This window comes from Myotis davidii, unplaced genomic scaffold, assembly GCF_000327345.1.
Source record: "Myotis davidii unplaced genomic scaffold, ASM32734v1 scaffold428, whole genome shotgun sequence".
In the NCBI taxonomy this organism is placed as follows: Eukaryota; Metazoa; Chordata; class Mammalia; order Chiroptera; family Vespertilionidae; genus Myotis; species Myotis davidii.
Window position 1 is genome coordinate 2071149 of NW_006299834.1, and position 16569 is coordinate 2087717.

The following is a 16569-nucleotide window of genomic DNA, read 5'->3' on the forward strand; positions in this document are numbered from 1 at the left end:
GCTCCTGACGTGCAGAACCGTGACTACAGGGCTCCGGACCGGACAGCTCCAGATGTGCTGATCACTGGATGGCACAGTGTCTGGCCTTGGCTCTTCACAAACCTCCACAGCTGCCAGAGAAACAACTCTAATCTCAATAGCAGCCACTCAATTAAGGCCTAAAACTGTCAGGTACTATGCTGTATTTAAATAGTAGCTGAGTGTTTATCTGTCCTCATAGTAACTCTTCCAGGTAGGTGTCACCCCAACTTTTCAAATGAGGAAACTGGGACAAACTAAGTAATCTGCCTAGCAAAAAAGCAATGGCCTGGCAACTAGGAGTTAATGAAGGAGTTAAAGCAGTGGCATGGTAACCAGGAGTTAATGTCACCTTGGAGGGTTGAGAAACATCTCTGGAAGGAGAGAATCACAGAATGGGAAGGCTAGGGAATCTCGGTTCATTTCCATCAACCCTTTTACTTCACAGAATATGAGGTTGAAGCCCAGAGGGGGTGTGATTTTCCCAAGGTCACAGGGCCCAAGGCCAAGCCAGTTTCCTGGTCCTCCTCTACCAACAGCAAGTGCCTGCCTGATTGCCAGATCTGGTCCCTCAGAAGCCTGAGTTAGTACATCTTAAAGGCCCAAAAGTAAGGGGGCTACTCAGCCTTCGGTGGCCACGTGAATGCCAGGGGAATGTGTGCGCCCCGCACATGGGCCAGTGGCCAGAACACAGCCCACTCTGTAATCTCTCCTGCTCACAGCTGTCAGGAGCTCTCTGGGACTGGACCAACCAGGGTGCCACGGCCAAGCAGGGAACAAACAGAGCGTCTGTGACATCATCGTTTTTTCATATCTAAACCACCTACACGAAAGACCACCCCTTGATAAGAGTGGCAATTAACAGCGTTGTTTTCAGTTGTTAATTACCCATATCGAAAACAGAAATTGGTACCAACACATATTTTTAGACTCTTTTCCCCTCCTGTGGCTACAAGTTGGGGGAAAATGGTAGGAATTATATATACAACAGACAACAAAGTGGTTCCTTACTGTTTTGCTGTTGTTGTTACCACTGGTGTTTTTAGGATCTGAGTTAGTGCAAACCTAACTTTAGGCTCCAATCCTGGTCATGACCCTCATTAGCGATAGGACCTTGGGCAATTCAATAAGCTCCTCTGAGATTCACATTCTCTGTGGTCCAGTCTGGATCCGGGTGCAAGACATCCAGAGAACCAGGACTTGGTAAGCCTAGAGGGGCTCAGACTCTCCGCCACTCCCACAGCCCGGGTGCTGTGTGCAGCATACCAAGAGTGTTCCCACGTGTTCTTTCTTTTATCCTCCCGTTGTCTCCATTTTACACGTTGAGAAAACTGAAGCTCAGTGAAGCCTCCATCTTTATCAGCCTCTACACGGTGACAGAGCATTTGTGATTTCCTCGAGGGCAAGGACTGACCAACCTTAACTGAATTATCTTTGTATCCGAATGCCTAGTGCCTAGTAAATACCAAACAGATGTATGATAAAGGAAAAAGTGAATGACTGAAGTCAAGGCCTCTAACAACCTGCTCCTTTCTGTCTTTCTCCAACCTCGTCTCCTGCAATATATCCCACAAGCTCAGGAACCACCCCAAACTACTCCCTGTCCCTGAGTTACAGTGAACACTTGCATGTTGCTGTATTGGCCTGGCAGCCCTTTCACGTGTCAAGTTCTTTGAGGATCAGCATTTACGTCACCTTTGTGCCCTTCTTACCACCCAAGTGCCCGGCCTGACCTTTACTGCCACGCAGGTAGTACAGTTGTTAGTGGTTTGATGCCTCAGATTCCCTCATCAGTGGTTAGTGTAAACAAAGCCACTTACATGGACTGGGAAGAGCATCGGCCCAAGGACTAAAGGGTCCGGGGTTCGATTCCAGACAAGGGCATGTACCTCGGTTGCAGGCTCAGTCCCCTGGCCTGGTCAGGAGGCAACCAATCAACATGTCTTTCTCACATCGATGTTTCTCTCTCTCCCTCTCTCTCTCTCTCTCTCTGTCTCTCCCCCTCCCTTCCACTCTCTCTAAAAAACAATGGAAATATATCCTCGGTGAGGATTAACAACAACAGAAAATGGAGTGGGAGCTGCCATCCCAGAACTGCCTTGCACATCTTACTCCTCAAACCTTTGGAACGTTAAAACGGGACAAAACAGCCTTTGCACTGAGCCGAAAGCAACACTGTATTCCAAACAAGTCTGCAAAGATAACAGGAAAGCAGACCTTAAGACTAAAACTGAAAATTAAAGGCATTCTTTGGAATCAGCATCATCCATGCTAGCTTATTTGCACCTTTAGAAAATCCTTTCTTGGCTTATTAACCCCCATAAAAATTCCTTCCTTCTATTCAAGTAATTGTTCCCCTTTCCTTTCTCACTAATTGGCCTTCACTTCCTCATTGGAACACGATTTGGGTTTCTGCCTGCATCGGTGCTTCCTGATTGGATCTTAATACATTCTTGTTGCTTCACCCTGGCCTTTTATTTTACGTTAACAATCCGCAGTGCTCAAACGAACAGCTCTTCCATTAGATGGAACACTGAATCAAGGTTGATTTCTCTCTTGTTCTGAGTTAGCTCGGTTCACTGAAAAGAACATCAGACAGAGTCCAAATCTGGGTTTTAATCTCAATTCCTATGACCTTGAGCAAATCTCTCTCAACCTATTTCTTACCCTTTTAGAAGAAAAGAAGAAAAAGTTACCATCATTAATATGTCTCTCAGAAGATCCAAATTCTCCACCCATCACCTTTTTTTGAGAGACTTGGATCTACCCAAACCCCTAATTCAATGCGTCAGCTAATAAAGTACCTACTGCGTGTGAAGAACACTTCATCTGACAAAGAAAATCCAGTATCTTAGCTCTGTTCATTGCCACTCTCCCTCTTGTCCCATCTTGCCTTCTTCCCCTATGCACTAATGCTTTACTTTTAACCCATTCCTTCTCCGGTTTTCTCTCTCCAAGAAAGCCAAAGCATGAATGTGGTCCTTATCAAGCCAACACATGTGTGACTTCACAAGATGAAAGTCTGAGTGGGAAGTGTGTGCGGGTGTAAATGCTGACAGAGATTGGTACCTAAGGATGTGTGATATATAACATGCACGTGTTATTGTCACCACATCACTCCAATAAAGTCAGGGAATGGTGTTTGTTGATGATAAGAACATCAAAATCATCTCATTGTCTCTGATAGGCTGTGCCATTCTTCCTGCACTAAGGAGGAGACAAACAGGTGAACTAGCAACGAAGGCAGTACCTTTAAACCAAGTGTTTTCTATGCTGGTGTGCTGCCATCAGTTTAGGACCTGTTACTAGCAATTGCTCACTAAATACAAAGTATCAAATGTACAAATAATTTTTATTTTATTTTATTTATTTTTGTTAATCCTCACCTGAAAATATTCTTTCCATTGGTTTTTTAAATCTGTGTTTATTGATTTTTTGAGAGAGAGAGAGGGATAGAGAGATAAAAACACTGATGAGAGAAACATCTTCAATTGGCTGCCTCCTGCACGCCCCTAATAGGGGATCGAACCTGGAACCTGGGCATGTGAACTGACCAGGAATCAAACCAGTGGCCTCTTGGTTCCTGGGTTGATGCTCAACTACTGAGCTACACCAGCCAGTCTCCACTGATTTTTAAAGAGAGTGAAAAGGAGGGAGAGGGGAAAAGGAGAAGGAGGGGGCGTGGGAGAGAAACATAAATGTGAGAGACACATTGATTGGTTGCCTCCTGCATGTGCTCTGACTGGGGCCGGGGGAATCAAGCCTGCAAACCAGGTATTCACTCTTAACTGGGAATCGAAGGCATGACCCTTTGGTGCTCAGGCCAATGCTCTACCCACTTAGCGATACTGGTGAGGGTGTACAAATAATTTTTTAAACGTGTAAATTACAACAGTTAACTCTATAATATCTCTTATTAATTTGTTTTTAATGTGCTTTCTTTTTTTAAAAATATATTTTATTGATTTTCTACAGAGAGGAAGGGAGAGAGACAGAGAGCTAGAAACATCGATGAGAGAGAAACATCTCCTACTGGGGATGTGCCCGCAACCTAGGTACATGCCCTTGACCGGAATCGAACCTGGGACCCCTCAGTCCGCAAGCCGACTCTATCCACTGAGCCAAACCGGTTTCGGCTCAATGTGCTTTCTTGAATGAAAGAAAAAAAGATGAAGTTAAAGTCAGTGTTTTATAAACTGCAGACAACAGGCAGCTCACTTATCTGATGTACCTGACAGGAATGTCTTACTTCACAAAAAGCACTGGGGTTTCTGACGATTCTGGGTATGCCCAGGGGAGTGTGTTGCACGTGGACCATTATCCTGTTAGTCACGGCAGAAAAAAGGCACAGTGCCTCTGCAATCAGACCTCTCCAGCTACGGGTCTCAGGGGACTCCTCTGATGTTAAGCCCTTCTTAACAGAATCTGCTTTGGAGAAGACAGGGAGGTGAGAGGGAATGGTGGCTGAGATCAGCATCTCATCGTTATCCCCCCTGGGGAGGAGAGGGGTACGTATCTCTCAGTGAGCAGACTGCCATCAGACTTCGGACAGGGGACAGACTTATAGGAACCAGGCACCTGCCAGCCAAAAGGGCTTCCTATTCCCATGGGAACAGCATTAAGTCCAGAGGTGGCAGAAGCAGGTGCTGGTACCTCATGACCTTAGTAAACCAGGAGAGGGAGAGAGAGAGAGAGAGAGAGAGAGAGAGAGAGAGAAAGAGAGAGAGACACCCCACTCTCTCTGAATGGAGAAATGAGCATGTGGTTACCTACTAGCAAAATAAGCAGGATGCTGGGGCTGCTTCTGAGTATGCGGAACAAGGCTGCTAAGCTGGCAGGAAGGGTGGGCTGCCCAGCAGCGGGGACATCATCCAGCTCCTCATAGCTGCTCTCTTCCCAGGAGAACCAAAGTTCCAGGACACGATGCCCAAACCTACTCATCAGCTCTGGATACAACAGGAAGAACCTGAGCAGGAGTGGGTGGTGGGTGTAGATGAGGCGCAAGTCCGTGATGCCCTCTAGAAATTTTCTGATGGCACTGACCACAGCCTGGAAGCAAAGAAATAAAGAAAGAGGCTAAATCCACCTTGCAGAAGACGCAAGAGACCCTCACAAACATAGCCAAGGCATGACTGGGGAAAATGTACTGGCATCTCAGTACTCGGGACACCTTCACTGACTCACCCCAGCGCCTCCTGGGAGAAGAAACTCCGCTGTGCTTACCTATGACAGTGGTTCTCGGGGGTGATTTTGCTCCCTAAGGGATATTCAGAAATATTTAGACATTTCTGATAGTCTTCATTGGGGGAGTGCTACTGACATCTAGTGGGAGAGAGCAGGGATACCGCTAAATATCCTATAAAACACAGGGCAGCCTCCCGCAGGAAAGAATTATGCTATGTAAATTGTTAACAGTGCCAAGGCTGAGAAACCCAGCTCTATAAATATACTTACCACAGTGGGTTGTAACTGTCAGCGTATGTGTCTACCTCTCACACTAGCCTTGAGCTGCTTGAGGGCAGGGACTATGGCAGATTAATCTATGAACACCTGGTGTAGGGCCTAGCACAGATGCAGCAAATGATGTGTTGAATCATTTATTAACTCTCAACATCCTCTTCCCATTGCATATCTAACAAGGTTAATATTCCTTAATATGATATTCTAAGAGTTTTATAGTTTCTATTTGTGGCCCTTTGATCCATTTTTTAGTTAATTTTTGTGTATAGTATGAGGTATGGGTACAACTTCATTCTTTTGGTGTTATTTTTTTAATGTATTTTATTGATTTCAGAGAGGAAGGGAGAGGGAGATAGAAGCATCAGTAATGAGAGAGAATCATTGATTGGCTGCCTCCTGCATGCTCCCAGGCATGTGCCCTTGACCGGAATTGAACCCAGAACCCTTGAGTCCAGAGTCCGACACTCTATCCACTGAACCAAACCGGTTAAGGCCCAACTTCATTCTTTACATGTGGACATCCAGTTGTTTCAGCACTATTTTGTTTAAAAGACTATTCTTTCCTTATTGAATTGTCTTGGCATCCTTATAAAACAATCAACTGACCGTAAATATATGAGTTTATTTTTGTTTTTAATTTTTTATACTTTTATTTATGGGTTCATTTTTGGACTCTCAATTCTATTCCATTGATCTAGATGTCTATTCTAATGTCAAAACCACACTGTCTTTTTTTTTTTTAATATATTTTATTGATTTTTTACAGAGAGGAAGGGAGAGAGATAGAGAGCTAGAAACATCGATGAGAGAGAAACATCGATCAGCCGCCTCCTGCACATCTCCCACTGGGGATATGCCCGCAACCAAGGTACACGCCCTTGACCGGAATCGAACCTGGGACCCTTCAGTCCGCAGGCCGATGCTCTATCCACCGAGCCAAACCGGCTTCGGCCACACTGTCTTGATTACTGTAGCTTTGAAATAAAAAAATGGGAGTCCTGTCCTGGCCAGGTGGCTCAGGTGGATGGAATGTCCTCCCAATCGGCCAAAGCTGCCAAGGTTGCGGTTTCAATCACCCGTCAGGGCACATGCAGGAAACGAGCAGGGTATGCATGAACAGGTGGAATAACAAAAACTAATGTTTCTTTCTCTCTCTCTCCTTTCCTCCCTTTCTTTCAAAAATCAATCAAAAAAATTTTTAAGTGTGAGTTCTCCAGCCCTAGCCGGTTAGGCTCAGTGGACAGAGGGTCCCACAAACTGAAGGGTCCCAAGTTCAATTCTGGTCAAGTTCAATTCTGGTCAAGGGTACATGCCCAGGATGTGGGCTCAATCCCCAGTGTGGGGATGCAGGAGGCAGCTGATCGATGTTTCTCTGTCATCAATGTTTCTAACTCTCTATCCCTCTCCCTTCCTCTCTGTAAAAAGTCAATCACACACACATACATCAAAATCTGTTTAAAATACACACACACACACACACACACACACACACACATACATACATACATACATATACAAAACAATAATGTGGGTTTCAGTAACCTGCTTTGTTGGTAAACTGTTACTAGAAGGAAATCCTCACACCACTCTCCTACACAAACTGGACTTGGCACTAAGAAAAGAGCCTTGGGAATTGGTCAAGTCTGAGTTGAAGTCTGGCTCCCCCATCGATTACTGTGTGACCTAGAGAAAGTGACTTTAACCCCAGTCTTGACTTTCTTGTCTGTGAAAAGGAAATAATAATCGTTGCTTCCGAGGACCGTTGAGAGAATTAACTAAATCACATAGGCTCTGTATGTGTCAGCACCCTCCCCCCGCTCCCTACCGCAGCTCTCTCTCTTCTCTATACACACAACATCAGTCTCCCAAGGAGCCACAGTGCAGAGGTGCAGGAGGAGGAGTGCCGGGAGTGTGGCCCATACCTCATCCAGGACATCGTCTTTGTCCTGGCAGATTGCAAGCAGATAGATGGATGCTCTGAGAACCCCAAGTGGAGGGCGCTCACCCTGGGCCTGCAGAGACAGGAGGAAGCTCTGCACAGCCACAGATAAGTCTGCCTTTGAGACAAGCCTGTCAACCAAAGAGGGTCTGAGTGAGAAAGGCAGAGACAGCTGTCCAGCCTTGCCACATCCTCCCTTAGCCACTGTCATTCGGCTCCAGCATGTCCACAGTCTAATGACACCTTGCACAAAGACCGGGCCATATATACTTAACAAAGCATTATCACACTCACAACACACGGTTCCATGCTTTGTGCAAGGCTGTTAGGGACCAGGACTCCTCACTCACACCCGGAAGGTGGAAGAGCCAGCTGAACCGGCATTGTTAAAAAGAAGGATGCTACTTCTGGAGGTCAGGAGGGCTTGCTCTGGCAGCCAGTCCACCCCTTCTTCTTGTATTTATCATTAAGCATTTGTGTGGTTAATGGGCACATTTCTGGGGGAGGGAGACCTGTCCTCGTGGATGTAGGCCAAGTAGAAGAGGAGCAGGATGCAGAACTGTCTCTGGCGAGCAGCTCCCTCCACATACTGGCAATCCGACAGGAGGGCAAGGCTTTCAGGGCTCCTGCTGTTTATCTGGGGCAGCCCGTGCTGCAGGACCTCAGACACTGCAGAGAGTTCTGGGGAGAAAATAATTAGAGAAAGGCACACAGAGAACACACGAGAGTAGTAATGAGCACGTAAGTATCTGCTACATGAAGAGTACTGCACAAGGTAGCAGGGTACGTGCAGGATAAAAGCAAATCAGAATCCCCTCTTCCTTTATGCAGCTTTCAGCCAATCAGGAGAGACTAAAGGTTCCATGGATACAGTCTCTCATTCACTCATTTGACAAATGTTCACTGAGTGGCTACTCTAGGCCAGGCTGTGAGACACAGGCCCCACCTCCAGTACCTCCAGGCAGCTGGTGGGGAAAACAGATGAGACAAATAACTGCAGGACATGTGATGAGTGCCATGTTTTTTTCTCTCTCTCTCTCTCTCCTCTCTTCCCTCCCTCCCTTCCAGTCTCTCTAAAAAAAAAAAAAAAAATGGGTGAGGATTAACAACAGCAACAAAAGACTCTAAAAGACCACCCCAGGCCTCATGAGTAGTCAGATAGCACCATCTTACCTTCTTGAGAAGGTGGCCCTGTATTCTCTGGAGCTGAGAGGAGGTTGATGCACAAGTAGTAGAGGAAACTGGAACACACCTGGTTTAGGGCTGAGTGACTTAGAGGGAGAACACAGAGAGAAAACATTGCTACTTCGGCTGGGACAGCATTATCCCTACATGTACTGGGGTGCCACTGCTTTGTGCCAGAGCCCAGTGATAGTCTAACCATGGCCTTAGTGGAGGAGGTCTGAAGGTGACTATAAAAAAGCAAATATGGCCCTAGCTGGTTTGGCTCAGTGGTAAAGCATCAGCCTGCAGACCAAAGGGTTCTGGGTTCAACTCCAGTCAAGGGCACATACCTCGGTCGCAGGCTCCTCCCTGACCCGGACCCTGGTTGGGGCACGTGCAGGAGGCAACAACTCCATGTGTTTCTCTCACATGGATCTTTCTCTCTGTCTTTCCTTCTCTCTTCCACTCTCTCTAAAAATCAATGGAAAAATAGCCTCGGGTGAGGATTAAAAAAAAAAAGTAAATATGGAGCCTGGGTAGACTGGCACAGTTGGTTGAGTGTAATCCTATGTACCAAAAGGTTGTCGGTTCAATTCCCAGGCAGGGCACATATCTAGGTTGCAGATTTGATCCCCAATCGGGGAGTGTGGAAGACAATCACTCAATCCCTCCCTCCCTCCCTCCCTCTCTTACTTTGTCTAAGCATGTTATGTACTCTGGTGACAATTACAAAAAAAAAGTAAATATAAAACCTCCTGTCCAGAGCTGTAAGTTAGGCACTTGGTCCATACAATTATTAATTAAAAATTTGCTGAAAAAATAAATCAAGGAGGCCACTAAGTTCCAATTTCACAAAACGTACAAACAAAAATGTGTTCCTGGGTCAGGAAAGGGCCGAGGAGTACAAAAAAAGAGGAAGCTGTTGACCCCAAACGAGTACTCAAGGAGAACAACAAAACATCCAAAACGATGACTTTGAATCCAGCTGGACCCCCATATTTTCTCCTGAATACTGGGTGTTCTATTCCCAGGCATGAAAGGAGAGGTGGATACTGCCCTGTAGACAGTAACAAACAGAACCTGCTAAGTACATGCAGAGACAGGTGGCAAATCACAAATGGGAAGGTAAACAAGGCTGCTCTAGCCCTGGCTGGTGTGGCTCAGTGAGCTGGAGCGTTGTCCCGTACACAAAAGGTGACAGGTTCAATTCCAGTCAGGGCACATGCCTGGACTGTGAGTGCAATCCCCTGTCAGGGCATGTGCCAGAGGCAACTGATCAATGCTTCTCTCTCATATTGTGTTTCTCTCTTTCTCCCTTCCTCTCTCTAAAAATCAATGAAAACAAAACAAAACAAAAAAACAGGAACCTAAGAAGACAGACTATTTTGAATAAGAGTTTCTCCTCTGGAATTGCTGCACTGGTGGCAATTAGAACATGACTCTTTTTTGATGTTCACTGCATCACTTACCCTCGGCCTCTGTTTCCCCATTTGTAAAATGAGTGGTTACACAAATGATCTCTAAGAACCCTTCCAGTTTTCATGTGAGAGATGCCCATCCAATTATCACATGGATGGAGGGCCTTACCAGAGCCAGATTAAATACAAGCTATAGAAGCAAGTCTAGCTCATATGACTGGTTACTGAGTAATTCTGATACTGCGTCAATGCCCCCACAAGTCCTATGACTAAACCACACCAGTCAGAAATTTCCACGTGTCCAGTCAAGGATGCTGGCTCCTTGACCATTAATTTTGCCTGGGACCATACGTACCTCAGGCCACTGCAGAACCTGGCCTTCAGTTCCAGAGTTAGTCGTATGAAGGATGAGGCAGCTTGGGGAAAGTGGGAGGAAAGCAGAAAGTGGTTTAAACCAGATGCATTAGAGATTCCCAAGTCTGGGGGGCACCGAGGAGAACTATGTTAAAGTCATGCAGACCAGAGCTCAAATTTTGCTCCTTCCCTATCTAGGACTATGACACTGGAGCACTTATTTAACTCCTCCGAGAATAGTTTCAATATCTCTACCTCACAGGTGGCTGTGAAATGGAGATAAAAGCAGGATTCTAAACAAGAACATCAAGAGCTCCCACCGCACCAGCTCCAGTGCTGGGGAGAATCTGTATTCTGTCCTGGGGCTAAAGCAGTGATTCCCAAAGTGGGCGCTACCGCCCCCTGGTGGGCGCTGCAGCGATCCAGGGGGGGGGGCGGTGATGGCCACAGGTGCATTTGTTTTAACTTTTTTTGTATTACCTTTCTATTCTGAGTTCAATAAATAGTTTCATAATTTCAAACTTCAATGTTTCTAATTTACACCTTTATTTACTATATTTTACGAAAAAGGTAGAAACATTAATACATATATCTCTCTGTTTAATTGCTATTAAAATTTTTAAAAAATTAATTTCCAGGGAGCGCTGAGTAATATTTTTTCTGGAAAGGGGGCGGTATAGGCCAAATAAGTTTGGGAACCACTGGGCTAAAGCATATAGCAAGCACTTCATCCCGCTGAGTTTCACAGCAACTTTCTGGGATAGCAGTTTAACCCATGACTCCTGCAGGGAGTGGGTGCCCAGCTTGTCTGCTGGAAGGGCTCCTCCTGGCCCAGTCTCTCAAGGGACCAAAGTTTCTCTACCCCCACGACTCCAGGTCTCTGCCCAACTCTTGGCTGGCAGTGCCTGCTTCCCTCTCCTCTCCTGCAGGTTGGGCCCCTGATCCTGTTCTAGCTGGCTTCATGCTGCATACTCTATATCTCCCCATACACAGCCTTTCTCTACATCCCTTGCTCCCCACCACTGTCCCCCAGAGATTAGCACATCTGAAGCTCTACCCATCTAGCACACAAGACTGGATCCTCTTGGCTCTTGAAATATGGCAGGCAAGAAGAGTGGGTGAAAGGAAGGAAAGAAGTGTGTGCTGGCTGGCACTCCAGTGTAGACTAAGGGGTACAGGAAATCTACATGTTATCTCACTTCATTCTGATGATCATCACCATGTTCTAACTGAGGACATTGGAGATAAGAAAACTGATTTGCCCAATATCAGTAAACAAGTAAGGGATGAAGTAAGAATCCCAACCCGCATGTGCTGACAACAAAGGCCCTGCTTTTTTCTCTCTTCCACACAGCCTGCCACCCTCCCCTCTCCTGGAATTGTGCAGGAGTCTCTAATAAGTCTCTCTCTCTCCCTCTCCCCCGCTCTCTCCCTCTCTCTCCCTCCCTCCCTCCTCCCCTCCCTCCCTTCCATTCTCTCTAAAAATCAATGGGAAAAATATCCTCGGGTGAGGGTTAACAACAACAACAAAAATGACCGAGACTAAAACAAACAGATGCAAGAAGGCCTGGAGAAGGCTAGAGTCAGGAGCCACTTGGGGTCAATTTTAGGAAGGCACTTCCGTGTAGAGCTAGACAGCAGCTTCACACAGGGCTACCGCTCCCCTAAAGGCATCTGAACACATGTGGGAAGTTTCTCAGTTGACACAATGACTGGGGGTACTTTGGGCATTCGGTGCTCAGGCATAAGAGATGCTGAACATACCGTGAGGTCTGAGGGAGTATGGAGTATGACAGTAATATGGAAAGAGGTGTACTGAGAGCTTTGAACTGGAACCTCCAGGACACTCTAAGAGAAGTATCAATAAACTTGAGAACTGCTTTTAAGGACTCTGTTTTCTGAATGATATTCCCTTCCACTCAACACTGGCAGAGCAGACTGGATTCTGAACAAATACGTCAACTTCCCATCCACAGGTTATGTTCTTTGAGTATCTGAGCAGCTGCCTAAGGTGCCTGCCTCCCTCCCAACGTCCACTCTGGCTTTCTGCCTACCGAGCTTCTTGGAGAACTTCTCCTTCATGTGGGGAACGATGACAAAGAGGCTGTGTAGAATTGAAAGGAAAACTTCCATCAAGGCTGGATGAGTGGCCTGCTCCAAGTGCCTCTGAAAAGAACCAGGAGGGAGAACACAGCCCACCAGGGATGAGCCTCTGAAGAAGAAAAATCATTAGCAAAACTGGCATCAAATCTAAAACGGTAGACTAACCCTTTCAATGGAAGGAAACTGAAGTCACAAGCCTATATCCAAGGCTTATGATCCATCACTTAATAGTGTCAGGTACTTTACCCCTCTGGGCCTCTGTATCAAAAAGGGTGAAACAGGAGTAACAAGTCCTACCGCCCAGAAACAAATGAGGTCTGGTATGTGAGAGGTACTTTCTAAATGATAATGCAGAGTGACACCCATTTCCTATTACTATAGCCATAGTAATAATAATACAGTTTACAAACTGCCTTCACATTTATTTTTGATGTGATCTTTGAACAGTCATGAGACAGCCTGACATAGTAGACAGAGCTCTGAATTAAGAGTAGAGAAACATGGCCCGGCTAGTGTGGCTCAATGATTGAACCAGGAGGTCACGTTTCAATTCCCAATCAGGCCGCATACCCAGGCTGCGGATTCGATCCCCAGTATGGGGCATGCAGGAGGCAGCTGAGCAATGATTCTCTCTCATCGTTGATGTCTCTATCTCTCTCTCCTTCTCCCTTCCTCTCTAAAATTAATAAAAATATATATTTTTTAAAAAAGTAGAGAAACTTGGGTTCTAATTCAAGCTCTGCACCAGATCACTATGTGTCCTTGGGTCATTCCCCTCCTCCCCACCCCTCCCATCCTTCTCAGTGTCTCGGTTCCCTATCTGTAAAGAAGATCTGGGACCTCAGAGACATGACTCTTGATACTGTTCCTTTGGTTTTTAACCAAGTTTATTTTTTAAGCACCTTAGAAAATACATAGTGTGAAATACAGAAAAGTAGAAAGCAAGAATAACAATTCTATGGTCTATTCTAGATCTAGCTCTAACACTTTATAAATCTAAGAGGAAGGCAGAGCAGATGAGGACATCAATGTGAATTGCCCAAGTGTTACTGTTTGTGTGTGCCAATCAGGGCTACAACCCATGGCTCCTACAGTTACCACTGTGAAGACCTTGGTACGCTGGCTCACAGGCCTCTTCAAGGAAAAGCGGTTCTACCCGGTCAAACCCAGAGGATGGCCCTGGCTGGTGTGCTCAGTGTTTAGAGCATCAGCTCACACAACGAAGGGTCTTGGGTTCGATTCCTAGTCAAGGGCATGGACCTGGGTTGTAGGTTCGATCCCCAACCCTGATTGGGGCATGAGCAGGAGACAACTAATTGATGTGTCTCTCTCGCATTGATGTTTCTCTCTCTCTCCCTCGCTCCCTCCCCTCCACTCTCTAAAAATCAATGGGGGGGGCATGCAGGAGGCAGCTGAGCAATGATTCTGAGCTGAGAACAGAACCAGAGGATGCCTCCCTGCTGCCCTACTGTTCCCAGATGGCCATCTTGACTAATAGGGACTCTTCAAAGGCTCACAGATGTCCAACCCTCAACCAGGACAGGATTCACTCAATGTCAGCTGGGCAGTCAACAGCTCTGGACCCAGATCTTCCTCCATCTCCAGCTCAAGTCAGCTCAAAATGAATTTCTTCCAGACCAGGTCTGTCTCCAGAGTGACCATCTCTCACTTCACAGAGCACATTTGTGTCCTTAGTCTGGGTCACAGACATTCATCGCTATGCTTCACTGTGCAGGACACATGGGTTCAAACCTCAGTACCGTCATGCACTTGCTTTATAACCACAGGAATATGACAATACCCTCTTTAAACGGGGGGAATTATAGCTCCCTCTCACGGGGTCACTGGGATGATCAAATTAGGTAATGAATATAAGGCATTTATCACCCCATAAACAGTACCTATTTATTATTACTGTTTTCTACTTTTTCTCAAGAGGCATCTATTAGTGTTGCAATGAAATACTACACTTGGTTTTTAAAACCAAAGGAAAAGTGGCTGCAAGAACAACCCCGCTGAGAACCTCAGAACAGCGGCTGCCAACCTTTCAGACCTCACGGACCACCAGTTGGCGACGGCTGCTCCACAGGTTTCCTTAAACCAGCGGTCACCAACCTTTCGGACCTCGCGGACCACTGGTTGGCGACCGCGGCCCCAGAAGGTCCGGTTGAGTAGTCGCTGCCTGGCATCTCCAGGCCAGACTCACGCTCACACTCTTCCCCTCCCCAAGCTCACTCTGCCATGGCTCAGGGAACCCACCATCACCATGGGGATGCAAGCAGAGTCACAGGCACTGAGAAGAAATTCTGAGAAGGCCTCCAAGGTGTCTTCCTTCTCGGCGCTGGGAGCCGTGAATGGATTCTCCTGGGCCGAAGGCTCACTCTGGAATTCCACAGCCAACCTGAGAAATCTGTGTGTGAGTATATCCCCCACTACCAAGGTAACAGAGGTGAGAAGCATCCTCCTAGGAATGCCTGAGCTCAGGATCTGGAGAAAGCATCCCTATCAGCAGATCTGGAGAAAACTCAAGAGGCCTCAGAGGGAGGGCCTGGTCCTTGGCTATCTCCCAGCTCCGTGCTCCCATCCCCTCTCTCATAATAAATGACTCTTCCACCCTCGTACAGATACTTCCCTGAGCATCCCACCCCGCTGCTGTTTCACATCTCTCTGCCTTTACTGATGCTGCTCTCTACCTGAAACACCTTCCTCGGATCTGTGACAACCTAATGAATCCCACATATGTAGACAAAACAATCTCTGTGAACTCATTGTCTTTCTACTTCCACTACCTAGCACCAGGCCTGGGACACAGTAGATATTTTTTAAAAACACCATAAATGTGAACTGAATTAATCCGACAAGCATTTAGCTTGGTTATTTGGGAAGAGGAACAAAGTTGAATGAGACACAACCTTCACCAGAACACAAACACAGTACACACACAGAGAACATTATACAGTAACACAAACTTCACCAGAAGGGAATTTCTAGAAACCTCCCACCCAACTACATATCTTCAAACCTCCTTCACACACACCCTCCACACCTGCACATACCCCAAACCCCACCCCAGCCAAAGTCCTCTCATATGCAGTAAAGCATCAGAAATCAAGAACTTCATCCTTTGATTTCTTTCCAAGCCCACCCTCCATACCACTATTTTAGACCATAGAAGGCCCCTCACCTGCAGGCATTCCTAAATCCCTCCAGAGTGCTCAGGAGAAACGTTCCCCTTTGAAGAATGGCCTTCTCCAAATCTCTACTGGAGGCACGGCCCTGAGGTGAGAAGGAGAGAAGGGAGCCTGGGTCAGGTACCTACTCTGGGTCCCAGTCTATGCGTAGAGGACTACAGACCTCCTCCTCTTACCTGCAGTCTGGCTATTACACCTAACACTTTCTAGTGTTATCTCCTCGCAATCTAGCCACCTTACAGCTCCTTTTAAAAATGGGAGAAGGGGGAACCTCAACCATCTGTTTCCCTTTGAACCACAGAACTGGCTCTTGTTCATAAAGTGGTCACAGGCGGGTGGACATTGGCCTGACTGGTTGTAATGCCCACATTAGCTGCTTCAAAACACACAAAAATCTTCACCCCATTAGGTATGAAGACCTTGATTTCCAAAATTAATCTTGAAAGACATAATCAGTATTCATATTAACAGTATCTTTTCTGATATTTTAAGTCCATGGACCATTAAAAACCAACAATTCAATACATTGCATATTAGTCAAATTCTTTCTAAGATTCTAATAAATCTAGCCTTAAATAATTTTGTGAGCATGTTTAGCATACCTGCTTGAATAATATAAAAGACAGAGAGTGTAGTAGGCTTGGGTACAGATACCCTGGGATTTACTATCCAAAATTAGGTACTTGTTAGTTTTGAACTTTATAGAAAAGTTATTTAACCCTTATGACTTCAGTTTCCTAATCTGTAAAAACAGCAATTATTAAGCCTCACAGCTCTGTAGTTAGGGGGGAAAATAACATCTCAATGTAGGCATAGTGGCATACAAAGGTAATTATACTAAAACACATTACAGCATGATCTCCAGACTGCAGTTCACTGACCAGGGACCTCCTGCTCAATGGGATCTGGGAGAAATCGGCAC

General features: G+C 46.1%; 1 protein-coding gene across 1 annotated transcript in view; it reads right to left on the bottom strand.

Moving 5' to 3' along the window:
* MEI1 (meiotic double-stranded break formation protein 1) overlaps positions 1–16569 on the bottom strand; it is a 51830-nt gene that overhangs the window by 16825 nt on the left and 18436 nt on the right. The window contains 9 exon segments of the mRNA XM_006776003.2: positions 4792–5067; positions 7401–7548; positions 7930–8098; positions 8591–8688; positions 10355–10415; positions 12408–12519; positions 14716–14857; positions 15641–15732; positions 16529–16569. The exon segment at positions 16529–16569 is cut by the window's right edge and continues 95 nt beyond it. Of these exon segments, the coding sequence (XP_006776066.1) occupies positions 4792–5067; positions 7401–7548; positions 7930–8098; positions 8591–8688; positions 10355–10415; positions 12408–12519; positions 14716–14857; positions 15641–15732; positions 16529–16569 (1139 nt within the window).